The sequence below is a fragment of the Ahaetulla prasina genome, chromosome 6 (assembly GCF_028640845.1).
Source record: "Ahaetulla prasina isolate Xishuangbanna chromosome 6, ASM2864084v1, whole genome shotgun sequence".
Taxonomy (NCBI): Eukaryota; Metazoa; Chordata; class Lepidosauria; order Squamata; family Colubridae; genus Ahaetulla; species Ahaetulla prasina.
The window spans coordinates 103,665,657-103,683,179 of record NC_080544.1 but is presented as its reverse complement, the minus strand read 5'-3'; the positions used below and the strand labels follow the sequence as shown (position 1 = coordinate 103,683,179).

The following is a 17,523-nucleotide window of genomic DNA, read 5'->3' as shown; positions in this document are numbered from 1 at the left end:
TGGAGGGAGTTCGTTCCAGAGGGTGGGAGCCCCCACAGAGAAGGCCCTTCCCCTGGGTGTCGCCAGACGGCACTGCCTAGCTGACGGCACCCTGAGGAGTCCCTCCCTGTGAGAGCGCACGGGTCGGTGAGAGGTATTTGGTAGCAGTAGGCGGTCCCGTAAATAGCCCGGCCCTATGCCATGGCCGGTTTCCAGCAAAACAAAGCACTCACAGGAATAGATGGATTCTCTTAACGGCCATGCTGTTTGCTTTAATAATCTCCCCATTCACTTAACAACCATGGTGTTTCGCTTAATAACCACGGGGGGGAAAAAAAGTTGTAAAATTGAGTCCAGTCCCACGAGTGCCTCGATTTATGTCCATCATGACTTAACGGCAGAAATTCCAGGCTCCGTTATGATTGTAAATTGAGAAGTTTACCTGTATTGGGTGCCACTGAGCCACGGTGGCGCAGTGGTTAGAGTGCAGTACTGCAGGCTACTTCTGCTGCCTGCCGGCTGCCTGCAATTTGGCAGTTCAAATCTCACCAGGCTCAAGGTTGACTCAGCCTTCCATCCTTCCGAGCAGAGGTGGGTTTCAAAATTTTTTACTACGGGCTCTGTGGGTGTGGCTTGGTGGGCACGGCAGGGGAAGGATACTGTAAGATCTCAATTCCCACCCCACTCCAGGGGGAAGGATACTGTAAAATCTGCATTCCCTCCCCAGTTCAGGGGAAGGTTACTGCAAAATCCCCATTTCCTCCCAATCAGCTGGGATTTGGGAAGCAGAGAATAGATGGGGGTGGGGCCAGTCAGAATTTTTACTACCGGTTCTCCAAACTACTCACAATTTCTGTTACCGGTTCTCCAGAATTGGTCAGAATCTGCTGAAACTCACCTCTGCTTCTGAGGTGGGTAAAATGAGGACCCAGATTGTTGGGGGCAAATATGCTGACTCTTTAAACCGCTTAGAAAGAGCTGTAAAGCGTTGTAAAGCAGTATATAAATCTAAGTGCTATTGCTATTGATCTTTCTCTTGTTAACTGAAACAGATCCAGATTGTCTGAAGAACCTGTTTATTTGATGAATAAAATAAATGCTTAGATACCTCAAGCCAAGCTTGGCTTCTAGTGAGTGCATGGACTAGCTCATGTTGTTTCCTTGGTAATAATTTGAAATGAGCTTGCCGTTCCTTCATCAAGAGATTCTCAGGCTAACCTACGGATTTAGAATTTCCCAGGTGTCTCTTATCTATATCCTAATCAAGTTCAACCCTGCTTATCTTCTTGGAGATCAATCAAGGCTGACCAAATACTGCCACCTGCTGTTTCATTTGGGTACTATCAGCAGCTATAGTTCCTATAAAACAGCGGTCACCAATTGGTGGTCCGTGGACCACTGGTGGTCTGTGAGAAAATTTTGGTGGTCTGCAGAAAAATTATTTGCATTTTTTTTTATGTTGCACTAAATCAGGGGTCTTCAAACTATGGCCCCTGGGCCAGATACGTGCAATGAATGTTTGTGTTGCTGCAGAACGTCTCCCCCCCTTCAGGGTCTTCTTGTGTGGGTCAGAGGGGGGCAGAAATTCTGACTTGGGGTCTGCTTCAGCCTCCTGGTATGGGGCTTTGGGCAAAGGCTGGAGGGAAACACCGCTGGTAGCAAAGAGCTGGAGGGCCTCACTCCAGTGGGACTTCATCATGGCCTGGAACTGGCTGACCATCTCAGCCCGCTGAGCCTCCAGGAACCGGTACCTGGTTTTGCAATCCCACAGGTCTTCCCTCGGCTTGGAAAGCCTATGTTCCTAGTCCTCAGTGAGGTTGCTTCTGCTTAGCCTCCTTCTCAGTGACATCCAATTTGAACTGAGCCAGCTCTTTCTCATGGTGGCTGCTTAGCTTCAACAACTGCTTCCTGTTGGAGCCCTAAGGAGCCCCGGGCGGGGAGGCGAGGAGTGGCTGGCAGGGCAGGGGCGAGTAGAGGCTGGTGAGGTGCCCCCCCCTGACGTGAGTGACATCGAGTTGGCCATGGCCACCCAGTCACTTTATCACCTAGCCACCCCCAGCCAGTCATTAGGCAGATCATATTAGTGGTCCGCGGGACTTAAAATTATGAATTTAATGGTCCCTGAGGTCCGAAAGGTTGGTGACCCCTGCTATAAAAAGTCTTTAACTCTCTTTTGGATTTTTCTGAATTATTGATATTTTTCAGAGGCTGGGCTACATGAAGCCCTGTGTCGTGTCCCACTCCTCCGCTGACGGCCGGGTCAGGGAAATCCGAATCAGGTGTGCCTCTGCAGCTCTGCCAAAGTCCTAGCAAAGTCCTCAGGGCAGGCAGGAGACCAGAAAGTGACTTGAGCAAGATATGTTTAGACTTTGCCTGACTCAGAGAATGCAGAAAGCAGATCCTTTATATAGGCCATGGGGTGTGGCTCCATGACTCAGCACTTATCCAGGCCTGCCCCTCCCTTCCTTCTGTTGCCTCCGCCTATCAAGTCTTCTGACGCAGGGGTCACTCCAGTCAGCAGCTGTTGGAAATCCCTCAGGCTCACATGCTGTGGAGGAGGGGGAGGGGTCTAGTTGCTCAGTTTGCCTGGGCATGGAGCCAGAGCTGGGGGCTGGAGGTATTTCTTCTTCTTCAGCCTGTCTGGGCATGGAGCCAGGGCTGGGGCCGGGAGGTATACTAGAACATTTCTCCATGTTCGGAAGCAGATAAGAAGACCCCGGCTGAGGTGAGATTGGACGAGACACAACACACTGTTATCAGGGCTTCATGTAGCCCAGCAGTGGTATTTACTTACCTTTGCTACCAGTTCGCAAATGCGAGCGCTCGCTCGCTCGCTACACGCAGAAGGTCAAAAATGGGACAGGATGACATCCAGATGGGTGGGCGGAGTCTCCCGCCGCCAGCGGTACCGGATTGCACGATCCAGATAGAGCCGGCTGAATTTCACGACTGATGTAGCCCCTGCCGAACAAATGGCATTTGAGGGAACAAATAACTCCAGGCTTTGGTCTTGTTTCCTGCATGTCAGATACAAAGAAATGCAATGCGACCAGGTAGTTTACAGGTCATCCTTGACTTACAACATTTCATGTAGTGACCGTTCAAAGTTATAACGGCACTGAAAAAAAGTGACCCGTGACCGTTTTTCACACTTACGACGGTTGCAAAATTCAAACACTTGGCAACTGACTCATATTTATGACAGTTGCAGTGTCCTGGGGTCGTGTGATCCATCTTTTGTGACCTTCTGACAAGCGAAGTCAATGGAGAAGGCAAAAATCACTTAACAACTATGCGGCTAACTTAGCTGCAGTGATTCCCTTAATAAATGTGGCAAGAAAGGTCATAAGATGGGGCAAACCGTATTTAACAACTGTATCACTTAGCAACGAATAGGTCGGGCTCCTTTGTGGTCGTAGGTTGAAGACTACCTGTGCTTTCCGGCACCAGTTCTTTCCTTGTTGGTTCCCCCTCCCGTCTGATTGTTCCCTGTGCGGCATCTCTTCACTTCCCATATGGTCATCCACACATCCAGAGGTGGGTTTCAGCAAGTTCTGACCAGTTCTGGAGAACCGGTAGCGGAAATTTTGAGTAGTTCGGAGAACCGGTAGTAAAAATTCTGACTGGCCCCGCCCCCATCTGTTCTCTGCCTCCCAAATCCCAGCTGATGGGGACAGCCTTTTTTTTTTAACTTTTAAAAGCATTTTTTTTCAGCCGAAGAAAAAATGCTTTTAAAAGTAAAAAAAACCCAAAAAAACTCTGATGATCATGCGGCTCAGCTGGGCATGGGGGTGGGTGGGCAGGGATTTTTGCTACCAGTTCTCCAAACCACCCGCCGCCATCGCTACCGGATCGGGCAATCCGGTCTGAACCGGGAGCATTTCACCCCTGCCCTGTGGCCATTCTGAAATCAGGCTGGGAGTTGAAGTCTACAGGTCTTAAAGATGCCAAGTTTTGGCTATGGACAGCCCATCCTAGATCAAACAAACTGTTGGAAGGAAAATCCATCTGGTTCAGTTCCAAGCTGGGAGAATGACGCTGGAAATAAAATGGAGGCCGGAAGGCTGAATGGAAATAAGGTCTATTTATCGATGAGCAGAACCACACACAAAGACAGTCTGCGGTTCTGGGTCAGCTGAATAACTAGCTGAGTGAGAGGAAGGCTTCCTATATGGTTCTGTGTGTTTGAAGTTTGGGATTTGTGTTTCTAAAGAGGATGTTGGCCAATTCCTATTGTAGTTAATGGCTTTCATCCTGTGTTGGATCTTGGGTGAGGGGCGGCTTTCTAATCCCACCATTCTGCCTTTGTTAGTTGTCAAACTTTGCTGGAAGGAGTTTTGAAATATCCTGTCTCGGTTGGGCTTCTGCTGGCCGTATTTGCTTCACTTACGAATGGAGCCATCTAGATACTTGGCTTCCTCTTTCAATGAGCTCTTTTATCTCCTTAAGTACTGGCGTCAGTTGTGGGCTATTAAGAAAGACTGGGGGCTGCTTCCTGCCTCTAAAAACATGTTTCTCCATTTCTCTAAATGTGGGCTTTTAAGAAAGACTGGGGGCTGCTTCCTGCCTATAAAAACATGTTTCTCCATGTCAATGTTATATTTAGGGTAATATAACATTCTGCCTTTTTTTAATATTTCCCAAAATATTTCATTCTTCAGGAGCGGGGAGGGCTTCACACAAAACAAAGCTCAAAAAGGAGACACGCTGGGGGGCGAAAAGGAAACATCCTTCCCAACATTAGAATTAGTAGCAGGAGGCCAAATGAAATATCACGTGCTTTCACCCTTCCCTATGTAGCAAGCTTCCCCTTTGCTTCTCATTTGCAAAATGTGTAATCGGTGTCTTCTTGGATTGCAGATGAACAGAGATGGTTGGGAAAAAAGAAGAAAAGCAGAGAATTGGGAAAATGTCCTCTCTCCCCCCTCCCTTCCCCCAACCACACCCTGATCTGTCCCAATTGTACTCGGAACGACGTTCCTTCATATGGGGATTTTAAAAAAAAAATATCTCCGTTTATTTTTAATCACATTTCCAAGCATCACAGAGATGCAATCAACCATGCTGGCTACTTTTAATCTATGCGCCAACGCAGAACAATATACCAGCTGCTGCTGCTGTTTTATTTTTGATGAGTTCAGTCTCCAAAATATAACCCATCCTTCCCCCCCACCATTGTTACATTACCAATCCTGTCCAGAAGGTGTCAGTAGCGCCCCTCCTTTTTCTATTTTTTATTTATTTATTTATTTATTTATTTATTTATTCACATTTTTTTACCGCCCTATCTCCCGAAGGACTCAGGGCGTTGTACAGTCAAATAAAAACATAAGAATAATACAAATAAAAACAACAATTAAAAAACTTATTAATTAGGCCGAAATTAAAATATCACTAAAATAGTATTAAAACTAAATTTAAAACTAAAAACCCTAGGCTAGCCCTGCGCAAATAAATAGATGTGTCTTAAGCTCGCGGCGGAAGGTTCGGAGGTCGGGAAGTTGGCGCAGCCCTGGGGGAAGCTCGTTCCAGAGGGTGGGAGCCCCCACAGAGAAAGCCCTTCCTCTGAGTGTCGCCAGTCGGCACTGCCTGGCGGACGGCACCCTAAGGAGTCCCTCTCTGTGAGAGCGAACGGGTCGGTGGGAGGCAATCGGTGGCAGTAGGCGGTCCCGTAAGTAACCCGGCCCTATGCCATGGAGCGCTTTAAAGATAGTGACCCAAACCTTGAAGCGCAAGGTTTTTTTGTCTCTTCTCCCCCGCCCCCCGCATAGACAACAACACTTCCCTGCAAGCATCAAGCTATGATATGAATAGGATTGCATTCATCATCATCATTTTAACCATTATCTGTCCACTGCAGGATGAAGGCCTCTTCCACATGTTTCTAACCAATACGGTCCTGAGCTTTCTTTTGCCAATTGGGCCTGCAATGCTTGCTGATGTCGTCGGTCCATCTTGTTTTTAGATCTCTTTCGTGGATAATTTAATTAAAGGTTGGAAAGGGCATTGTAGGTCATCTAGTCCAACCCCCCGCCCAAGCAGGAGACCCTACACCATTTCTGACCATTTCTGACAAATGGCAATCCAATCTCTTCTCAAAAGCTTCCAGTGATGAAGCTCCCATAATGTCCGAAGGCAACTGTTGTGACTCAGGCTCAAGTAGGTAGTATTAAACGCAATCAGTTCAAAAACAAACAGACTTTATTAGAACAGCTGGGAATTAACTCATTCTCAGTGTCATCCAAACTAAATCAAAGCAAATTCTTCATAACACAATTCTTCAGTCTTATCATCAACCTTGGTCTAATTAGGCAAACTGCCAAAGGCTTTTCTTGGCAAAAGTTCAAAAGCAGAAGATGCCGACAAGAAATAAATGCAGCAAGACAAGGAGCAAAGCTATCAATGTTGTTTTCCGACAAAGAGCCCAAATGCTGTTGCTAGTCTTTTAAGCCTTATGGGAGGGGCCAGTCATCTCTTGGCCCTACTCCTGAGTCGTCCCATTTGCTTTAGCTGCTCTTGCCTTCTGGCAGCTCTTCTCATGCGTGCATTAGGAACAGGCTCTTCCTGTTCCTCTGCCTCACTAATGTCAACCTCTGGAGTCCGCACATCAGTCCCAGATGCCCTGGCCCCACCTCTGCCTCCAACACAGAACCCTCATCAGGGCTTCCCCAGCTTCCAGGAATGGCCCATGTTCTTCCTCAGCCTCATCGGTGTCCGACTCAGCTGCCAGCTCTGCGGGCTGCTTGCAGACCACAACAGCAACTTCTGTTCCATTGGTTGATTGTTCTCACTGTCAGAAAATTTCTCCTTATTTCTCGGTTGAACCTCTTCTTGTTCAGTTTCCATCCATTATTCATTGTATGGCTTTTCGGTGCTTTGGAAAATAGCTTGACCCCCTCCTCTCTGTGGCAGCCCCTCAAATATTGGAACACTGCTCTCATGTCTCCCATGGTCCTTCTCTTCACTAGACTAGCCATGCCCAGTTCCTGCAACCGTTCATCATATGTTTTAGCCTCCAGTCCTCTAATCATCCTGGTTGCTCTCCTTTGCACTTTTTCTAGACATCTTTTTTATAGTGTGGTGACCAAAACTGGATGCAGTACTCTAGGTGTGGTCTTACTAAGGCTTTATAGAGCAGTATTAGTACCTCACTTGATCTTGATTGTATCCCTCTGTTAATGCAATTTAGGATTTTTAACAAGTGGGATCCATGCTATGACTGCCTTAGTCCATCTGCCATCAGTTCTTCTTGCTGTGTGACCAGCCCATTTCTATTTCAGCTCATTTACTCACTTGATGATATTGTATATTTTGGGTTGTGCTCTAAATCCGTGTGCAGGTCTTGTCTTGTGATGCTGAGGATGTATCTTTTCATAGCTCTTTGCACCATTCATAGCATTTGAATCGATTGTGAGGTGTGTCCGTGTTTCGCCTGCATATGTTAGAGCAGGTAGCACACACTGTTCGAAAACTTTTCTCTTCAGGCATGGGGGGAAGTTGTTCTTGAACATGGTTGGCAGGCAAGGATTATATTATTCATCTAGAACAGGAGTATCAAACTCAAGGCCCACGGTGTCGTGCCCCACCCACCCCTCCGACGAACGAGTCAAGGAAGTCCGTGACAAACTTGGCAACGAAGCCTCTGCAGCTTGCCAAGTTCCTTCGAGGTTTATCAGGGCAGGCAGAGTCCAAGTTGTGACTTCAGCGATAGGGTCCGGTATCAGCAAACTCGATAAGACTTTGCTTGACTCAAGGTTGGAATGCCAAAAGCAGGTCCTTTATATAGGCTGTGGGGTGTGGCTCCATGACTCAGCATTTATCCAGGCCTGCCCCACCCCTCCTTTTGCTGGCATCGCCTCTCAGATCTCCGGAAGAGAGGGTCCTCCCACTTTGAATTGTCTTCAGCTGGATCTGCTGTCAGCTTCTGGGAAAGGGAGGGGTCAGAAGGAGTAGGCCCGAGCAATTCCAATACCTAGCTGTTTTCCTGCTCTGACGGCTGAGCCAAAGGAACATACGCTGTATGAGTGAGGTTTATCGGGCTTGTTTGTTCACTCCTGGCATCCTCTCCGGGCATGGGGCCAGGGGCAGGGGCTGAAGGCATGACAGGCCGTTCATCTTCATTATCAGACTTGGAGTCTGATAACAGGCCTGGTTGGAGACGGGAGGGGCCCGGCTGAAGAGAGGAGGGAGGACGAGTCACAACACACGGGCTGAATCCGTGGGCTGCCCTAGAAACAGAGAAGGACTGGCCCCCAGTGCCTTTGCCAGCAAAAATGGAGTTCGGGAAGGCTGATGATCTTAACTGGGTCTTATTTACAGGAAACACAGTATATACCACTCCATAGTGCTTTGAAGCCCTCTCTTAGCTTTTTACCGAATCAGCCTATTGCCCCCAAATAATCTGGGTCCTCATTTTACTGACCTCGAAAGGATGGAAGGCTGTGTCAACCTTGAACCGGTCAGGATCGAACTCGTGGCAGTGGGCAGAGTTTGCCTGAAACACTGCATTCTAGCCACTGGGCCACCAGGGCTCTGCTGTTGTTTATGTGCATCCCAATTTGATTCATGAGCTGCCTTCCATATAGTCCTAGAAACCGCTCAACACCGATTTGCTTCGTAATTGTCCTTCATCTTGTCCTTCAGGTCTTCCGATGGTGCACCTATGACCACCTTAATGGTGGGATTCAAATCATTTAACAACCGGTTCTCTGCCCTAATGAGTGGCTGGATGGGCATGGCCATGGTGGGCGTGGCCAGGGGGAGTGACAGGCAGCACTCAGCCTCCTGCAACCCCCTCCCCGGGATCAAGAACGGGCGACAACCCATTTTGGGCCTAGTAGGCCTTCCCGCAGCTTCGTGGGAGCAAAAACGGGCTGTGGGGGGGGGGGGCGTCTCCACACATCCCAGTACCCCGTTTTGGGTCTAGTACGTCTCCTTGCACTTACCTAGGAGCCAAAAAGGGGTGTGTGGGGGGACTTCTGGAAGGAGAGGGGAGGGGCCAGCAGTTTTAACAACCGATTCGCCTGAACTGGCCTGAACCGGCTGAATCCCACCACTGCTATGACCCTCTATGTTGCTGCTGGTTGTCCTCTTTTTCTCTGTCCTTTCACTTTTCCCAGCCTCAGAGCCTTCTCCAGAGAGTTGGATCTTCCCATAAGGTCTCCAAACTATGATTGAAATCTGGTTATTTGTGCCTCAAGCTGAGAACTACAAACGGATTTCTTTGAAGTTCCTTTGGTTTGTTCTCTTGACCGCCCAGCTTAGTGCTACGCAAATATCTCAGACTTCATTTTCCAGAATTCTCCATTCATCTGGCTTAAAACCCATCTGTTCTGTCCCGCCTCGCCTCCGTCCGAGCGATGGTTTAATAAGCCGGCACTATCAGCTCTGGCAGCAAACTAGCGAGTGTCTGCCAAGTGTCTCAGTTATCTCCCTCTACACCGATGAGCCACCCAGGAACAAACAGTACTTCAGCTCTTAGTTAAGCAGTTAATTTGCCTGCTACGAAGAGGCACAGCAGCTTTATATCCTGTGGAGTGTGGCTCCATGACTCAGCACTTCCTAGGCCTGCCCCACCCCTGCTTCTGTTGTTCCTGCCTCTCCTGCCTACGAAACCTAGGGTCCAGCCAGGCCTGATTGCCATCAGCTGGGTCTGGAGGCGTGGCCAGGGGACGGAGGCCTTGTTATTTCTTCCACCTGGCCTGCCTCTGGCTCCTGGAGCTGTGCCAGGGAAGCCGGTGCTCTCAAGGTAAATCCTGACGGCCCTCCCCCCTCACTTTCCAAGTCACTTTCTGGCAGAAGGCCTGGCTTGGGGGGTGCAGACACAACACCATCTGAATCCAAGGTGCTTTTCCAAAAGACAACTGGATGTTCTTGGTGGTGGTGGTGGTTTTGTCCTTGAAAATGTTTTGATTCTCATCCAAGAAGCTTCTTCAGTCAGATCTTCCAAGAAAGTCCAGTTGCCATTTGGAAAAAGCACCTTTGGGACAATCATGACCTGGATCTCCATAGATAACCCATCTGAATCTTTCCGGTTAGGGAAAGCAGAAATATCAGCTGCTCGGCACAACAATATTTTGCGGTTATTGTTATCCGACTTGACTCTCCTATAAACACCAGAGGCATCGGCTCTGCACTGCAGGATCATTAGAAAGGGATGTTACATAATCACAGCCTGGAAGGAAAACCTCAGATTAGTACAATTGCATTTTATAAATAGGCTGGTCACACTTCCTATCACTGCTCACCCACAACCACTCCAACCTCAGAGGTCATCGCTGCAACTCCAAAGTCTCGGTGTTGCCCTGCTTAACTGGTGCCCATACAGGAACTCCATTCTGTATGTCATCACAAGTCTTTTGCAACTTCCAATAAATTCTTTGCCTTACATACCACATACTGTATTTTTCGGCGTATAAGACGCGCTTCCCTACCCCCCCACACAAAAGAGTAGGTGGAAATGTCTGTGTGTCTTATACAGCGAATGTTGCCGAAGCCCCACCCACCCACCTACCAGACCCCACCCTTCGGCCTCTGCCTCCCAGCAATTTGCCTCCTTGCAGCCTGGTCAGCTTCAGCACAGCCTGATTTGGCACGAGCAGCTGATCGGTGGTTGGATCTGCCTCCCAGAATAACATCAATCAGCTGTTCCAGGCTATAGGAATCGCTACCGCCCGTCGCCACCATTGACTCCCATCGCTGCTGCCGCCTATCGCCACCTCTGCGCGCCCTATTTTCAACCTCCACGGGTACAGTTTTTGGCTTCCACGTGCCCCATTTTCAGCCTATTCCAGACGGCGGGGATCCCCGCCGCCACCTATCCCCACTGCCTGGAACAGGCCAAAAATAGGGTGCTCGGAGGCCAAAAATGGGATGCGCAGAGGCTGAAAATGGGGTGCGCAGAGCCAGCAATAGGCGGCAGAAGCGATGGGAGTCAACGGTGGCGATGGGTGGTGGTGATCCCCACAGCCTGGAATAGCTGATAGACTGTTTGATGCACAATCATCAAACTGGTTGTTAAACCAGCAGCATCCCACCACTGCTTGTATGTGCATCTCCATTTGCAGGAGAGAGACATGCACTCAGGCATACGTGTGTAGCTCCATTTCTGCCAGCAACAGGCATGGCCCGGTTCCAGCCTGGGTCTCGGGGACCCCTGCATTAAATGATCCAGATGCAGAAGACCAAGTCAGGATGGGGAGAAAGCTGGCACTTTAATGGGTTCCCTGGGTGGGCATAAAGTCTCCTACCTTGACAGGGGGTTGGACTAGAAAACCTCGGAGGTTCCTTCCAGCCATAGGATTCCATGTTCTATTTTGCCAGCTCCACTAAGTTTGCATCCTTAGTTTGAAACGGAAGTGTACATAATGCATTTTAGCTGGAAAGGAAACAATATTAATGTGACACCACTGAGTGCAGATGTTGCTGCAATGATGAACAATAATTGTGATTGCAGGAATAATTAATCAAATACCGTGCAGGTAGTCCTGGACTTAACGACCACAACTGAGTCCAAAATTTCTGTTGCTAAGCGAGGCAGTTGTTAAGTGGATTTTGCCCCATTTTACGATCTTTCTTGCCACAGTTATTAAGTAGATCACTGCAGCGGTTAAGCTGGTGACACAATTATTAAGTGAATCACTGCAGCTGTTAAGATACTAACCTGTTCTTAAATTAATCTGGCTTCCCCGTTGACTTTGCTTGCCCAAAGTTCGCAAAAGCCGATCACGTGACACCGGGACACTGCAACCGTCATAAGTATGAACCAATTACCAACCATCTGAATTTTGATCACGTGACCACATGGACGGTTCTAAGGGTGAAAAATGGTTATAAGTCACGGTTTCTTGGTGCTCTCTGAGCTTGCTTGTTTTCTTCCAGACCTTTCATTACCCAAACTAGGTAAACATCATCAGTGCTGGTCTGATGACGTTACCTAGCTTGGGTAGTGCAACTTCTGCAAGAAAACAACCAAGCTCAGAGAACACCGAGGGCCACTCGTTTCAACCCTGAGCTACAGATATTCTCCTTTATTGGTCCTAAGTCACTTCTTTTCAGTGCCCCTGTAACTTCAAACGGTCACTAAAAGAATGATTGTAAGTCAAGGACTACCTGTAGCTATCCAAGTTCTACCCGCACTGCATATAAATACAATTGAGAGAATCCAGAGATATTTCCAAAGAAGAGTCCTCCATTCCTCTGCTCACAATAAAATACCTTCTGCCACCAGACTCCAAATTTTGGGCTTAGACAACTTAGAACTATGCCGACTTCAGTCTGACCCAAGCCTAGTACATAAAATTATCTACTACAATATCCTACCTGTCAATGACTACTTCAGCTTCAACCACAACAATACACGAGCAAATAATAGATACAAACTCAAGGTAAACTGCTCCAAACTCGATTGCAAAAAATATGACTTCAGCAACAGAGTGGTCAATGCCTGGAATGCACTACCTGACTCTGTAGTTTCTTCCCCAAACCCCCAAAACTTTAAGCTTAAACTGTCTACTGTTGATCTCACCCCATTCCTAAGAAGTCTATAAGGGGCTGTGCATAAGTGCACCCGCGTGCCTACCATCCCTGTCTTACTATTCCTTTTTACTTACACTTTTCATGTATCCAAATTATGTTTATACTTTTACTTTTTATTTTATATATGATTGACAAAAATAAATAAATAGGACCTGTGTGCGTGCACTGAGCAAAGAGGATTTTTCTCTTATCAATGCCCTTTGGAGTGGGTTTTTTTCTTTTTTTTTTGCCTACTGAGGACCAATTTCTCTTGCAGGTGGAAGAGGCAAAGATGGGGCACCAATCATTACCTTTCCTGAATATCCAGGTTTCAGTGAGATCCCCGATGAAGATTTTCTGAACGTTGTCACCTACTTAACTAGCATTCCCAGGTAAGTCTTCAAGCTTTGATTTGGTTCTGAACCTAGATGACTTCACTCCTTATTTTTCCCCAGGGATAAGAAGGGACGCAGTGGCTCAGTAGCTAAGATGCTGAGCCTGTTGATCAAAAGGTCGGCAGTTCAGCGGTTCGAATCCCTAGTGCCACGTAACAGGGTGAGCTTCCATTATTTGTCCCAGTTTCTGCCAACCTAGCAGTTTGAAAAGCATGTAAAAAATACAAGTAGAAAGATAGGGACCACCTTTGGTGGGAAGGTAACAGCGTTCCGTGCGCCTTTGGTGTTAAGTCATGCCAGCCACATTACCACAGAGACGTCTTCGGACAGCGCTGGCTGTCGAGGACTACCTGTACAAGATGACTGTCAGTTGCAAAGGATCAAGACCATCCATGAAATTGTACCACAGAAGAGCCTATAAACAAGAATCTAGTCAAGTAAAGTTCAACACTAAGTTGGCATCAATGGAATTCAGGAGGGGTTGGACTTGGAGCGCTTATGGCAGCGTGATGATTCTAAGCTGATGATGCACTTAACTCCATCTCCCAGCTCTGCCTGCTCTTTATGCAACCTCTAATTTCACCCTTCACCAAAATTTCACCTTCTTCCTCCAAGCATTCTCACCTTTGCTCAAGGTAAGCAAACATCCCATGAACTGATGAGGCTTCCACTAGCAGATCAATAGAGGAGTATAGAAATTGGCATCCCGTCTCCATCCTTAGCACATTCCACTGTTACCCTAAATGCTGATGCCACTACAAAAAGAAACTCAGCAAAATCTTGGCTCACATTACTCAATAAAAGTTTAAATTTCAGGAAGTACCTTCCTTTAGCTCAGTGAAAGGCTTGGGCAGGAAACCCAGCACAGGACAATGACAATGACGAAAAGCAGGATGAAGTATGTAAGAACAAATAAAATAAAAATAAAGAATTATTTCTAGGCCCTGCAGGTGCCATGTTGGAAAATGTAATGTTCCCTTGTAGAACTGATGACATCAGTGTGGTTGTGTAACATCTTATGATCTACTGACCACAAAGGGGAAGTGTAGATGGTTAAGAATATTCTGTGTATTTTCTCCCACATTTTTTTTCTGATTTAACTAAGAAATTAATCATCTTAAATGCCCATTTTTTTCCAGCAACATGCCCAGAGAGCACATGCCCTCTTGGTAGGATGTAATTGTCTTTGCCAGTGTCTTTGGCAGCAGTGAAATCTACTTATCTTCCTTACCGCTTCAAAAGTGCATGCACCGTCCGCGCGCATCACATGCATGCGCCAACCCTCTGCACATGCGCAAACCGTTCTAAAAAACAGGTTACTTCCTGGTTAAAACCAGGAAGTAACAACGACCGGGTGGGTGGGCAGAGCCTCGAGCCGCCATCGCTACCAGTTCTCCGAACCACCGGCCGTCATCACAACCGGTTCGGGTGAACCGGTCTGAACCGGGAGCATTTCACCTCTGGTCTTTGGTTATAAGGTAAAGGTAAAGGTTCCCCTCACACATACATGCTAGTCGTTGCCGACTCTAAGGGGTGATGCTCATCTCCGTTTCAAAGCCGAAGAGCCAGCGCTGTCCAAAGACGTCTCCATGGTCATGTGGCTGGCGTGACTAAATGCCAAAGGCGCATGGAACGCTGTTACCTTCCCACCAAAGGTGGTCCCTACTTTTTCTACTTGCATTTTTTACATACTTTTGAAAATGCTAGGTTGGCAGAAGCTGGGACAAGTAACGGGAGCTCACCCCGTTACACGGCAGCACTAGGGATTTGAACCGCTGAGCTGCCGACCTTTCGATCGACAAGCTCAACCTCCTAGCCCCTGAGCCACCGCGTCCCTTTCTCTGGTTATAGTTTCCTGTAAATTAATATCGTTCCAATTGCATAACATGGCTCACTGATCATTGCTCAGTTCAGATCCGACATACAATTCCCTAAAATACCTCAGAATTATGGTACTAGATACGCAGAAACCTAGTGTAGAAACTTATTCCTTTCTTTCATGATCTTAAAAATGAATAAAATACTCCTGTATTTATGTGCAGAATAATATCCTGTTTCTTTTAAATGTTTTCCAACATAAATTAAAGGAAATGTTTAAAAATATGCACGTACATCAAGATATCCCGGTAGTCCTCGACTTTGCAACAGTTTGTTTAGTGACTGTTCCAAGTTACACCAGCACTGAAAAAAGTGACTTATGACCATTTTTCATACTTACGACCACTGCAGCGTCCCCATGGTCCCATGATCAAAATTCAGCTGCTTGACAACTGACTCAGATTTATGACGGTTTCAGTGTCGTGAGGTCATGTGATCACCTTTTATAATATTCTGACAAGCAAAGTCAATGGGGAAGCCGGTGAACACAATTGTAGTGATTCACTTAACGACTATGGTATGGAAGGTTATGGAGCAAAAATCACCTTAACAAATGTCTCACTTAGCATCAGAAATTTTGGGCTCAATTGTGGTCGTAAGTCGAAGACTATCTGTATGCATATTGTTGTGTGAGCAAATATTTTTAATTTGTTTTTTCCTAAGATACTCAATTCCTAGCTCTAATCAGATCAGAACCTCAGTAATGGTGTAGTATCCACTTAATTATTTTCCTACAGCGTTTTCTTTGTTATTGTTCCAACCTGTCCCAACTATAAGTTTAATAAATTATTTCATATTGGTTGGTTGCACAGTCGGTCAGATGTTTAGATTGGATTTGGCATTTTTATCTACCTGTCCAGTCTTTGCCAAGGATCCTGGGATAAGTAAATGTGAGTGTTTGATGGTCTTAAAGGAATCACAGCAGGATGTAAGCTGTTTCGAGTAAAGCTGCCTTTCGCAATTGACCCATGGCGATTTTGTCAATGCCGATGATGCGGCAGGCTCAGGAATTCTGGGAGTTGAAGTCCACAAATCATAAAAGGGCCATCGTTCCCCATCCCGGTCTAGGAAGTTGAGTAATGGATTTACCTTATGGAAGGAAGGGTCTTATTACATGTTAGGATAACGTCTGGCTGTGGGGGCCATAACAGCAGAATCTCTTACTCAGGGAAGTGATGGTATCTCTTTTGTTGGAGGTGTTGAGGCTGGACAGCCATCCATTGAGGATGTTTTAATTTGGCGGTTGTCTGTAATAGCTTAAATGGCCCCCTTTCAACTCTATGGTTTTCCGCACACGTCTTCATGTTTATTGGGAAGAAAATACACACACACCCTTATTCCAAGGGCTTTGTGCCCATTTTTGCTGCACTCAGTACAAATAGGAAAACATCCCAGGCTATCACTATTTATTTGCTGTGCCAAACATTGCTCTGGATCCGTTATTCACCTTATAATCTTCCCCTCTGATTTCTAAAATAAGGGCTTGACAACATCTTCATCCCAAAACAATAAACTATAAGATGGCCAACTCTTTTGCAAGCTAATGCAGAATGATCATTCTTTCTGTGCAGGGCCCTTACACACCTCTTAGGAATGTGTGAATTTTAACTTCTAGAATTCCCCAGCAAGCATTCTAAGAGTTGAGTTCCATTCTCAACTTAAAGCATGCTGGTTGGTGAATTCTGGGAGTTGAGGTCTACTCATCCTGAAGCATGCTGGCTGGGGAATTCTGGGAGTTGAAGTCCAGCCATCTTCAACATACTGGCTGAGGAATTCTGGGAGGAGAAGTCCACTTACCTTCAAGCATGCTGGCTAGGGAATTCTGGGGGCTGAAGTTCATATAACTTCAAGCAAGCTGGCTGGGGAATTCTGAGAGTTGAAGTCCACACCTCTTAACATATATTGACTAAGGAATTCTGAGAGTTGAATTCCACACATCTTAAAAGTTACGAATAGAATAGAATAGAATAGAATAGAATAGAATAGAATAGAATAGAATAGAATAGAATAGATTTTTTTATTGGCCAAGTGTGATTGGACACACAATGAATTTGTCTTAGGTGCATATGCTCTCAGTATACATAAAAAGACAAGATAAGTTCATCAACAGTTCTAAGGTACAACACTTAATGATAGTCATAGCGTACAAATAAGCAATCAGGAAATAATCAGTATCAATATAAATCATAAGGATACAAGAAACAAAGTTACATTCATACAGTCATAAGTGGAAGGAGATGGGTGATGGGAACGACGAGAAGATTAATAGTAGTGTGGATGTAGTAATAGTTTGACAGTGTTGAGGGAATTATTTGTTGAGCAGAGTGATGGCGTTCGAGAAGAAACTGTTCTTGTGTCTAGTTGTTCTGGTGTACAGTGCTCTATAGCGTCGTTTTGAGGGTAGGAGTTGAAACAGTTTATGTCCAGGATGCGAGGGGTCTGTAAATATTTTCACAGCCCTCTTTTTGACTGATGCAGTATACAGGTCCTCATGGAAGGCAGGTTGGTAGCAAATGTTTTTTCTGCAGTTCTAATTATCCTCTGAACTCTGTGTCTTTCTTGTTGGGTTGCAGAACCAAACCAGACAGTTGTAGAGGTGCAGTTGACAGATTCAATAATTCCTCTGTAGAACTGGATCAGCAGCTCCTTGGGCAATTTGAGCTTTCTGAGTTGGCGCAGAAAGAACATTCTTTGTTGTGCTTTTTTATGATGTTTTTGATGTTAGCTGTCCATTTTAGATCTTGCAATATGGTAG

At 46.4% G+C, this 17,523-nt stretch overlaps 1 protein-coding gene across 1 annotated transcript in view; it reads left to right on the top strand.

The window, feature by feature from the left end:
* Positions 1-17,523, top strand: part of MCF2L2 (MCF.2 cell line derived transforming sequence-like 2) — a 297,446-nt gene that overhangs the window by 80,591 nt on the left and 199,332 nt on the right. The window contains exon 3 of the mRNA XM_058187136.1: positions 12,773-12,887. Within this exon, the coding sequence (XP_058043119.1) occupies positions 12,773-12,887 (115 nt within the window). The remainder of the gene's footprint in view (positions 1-12,772; positions 12,888-17,523) is intronic.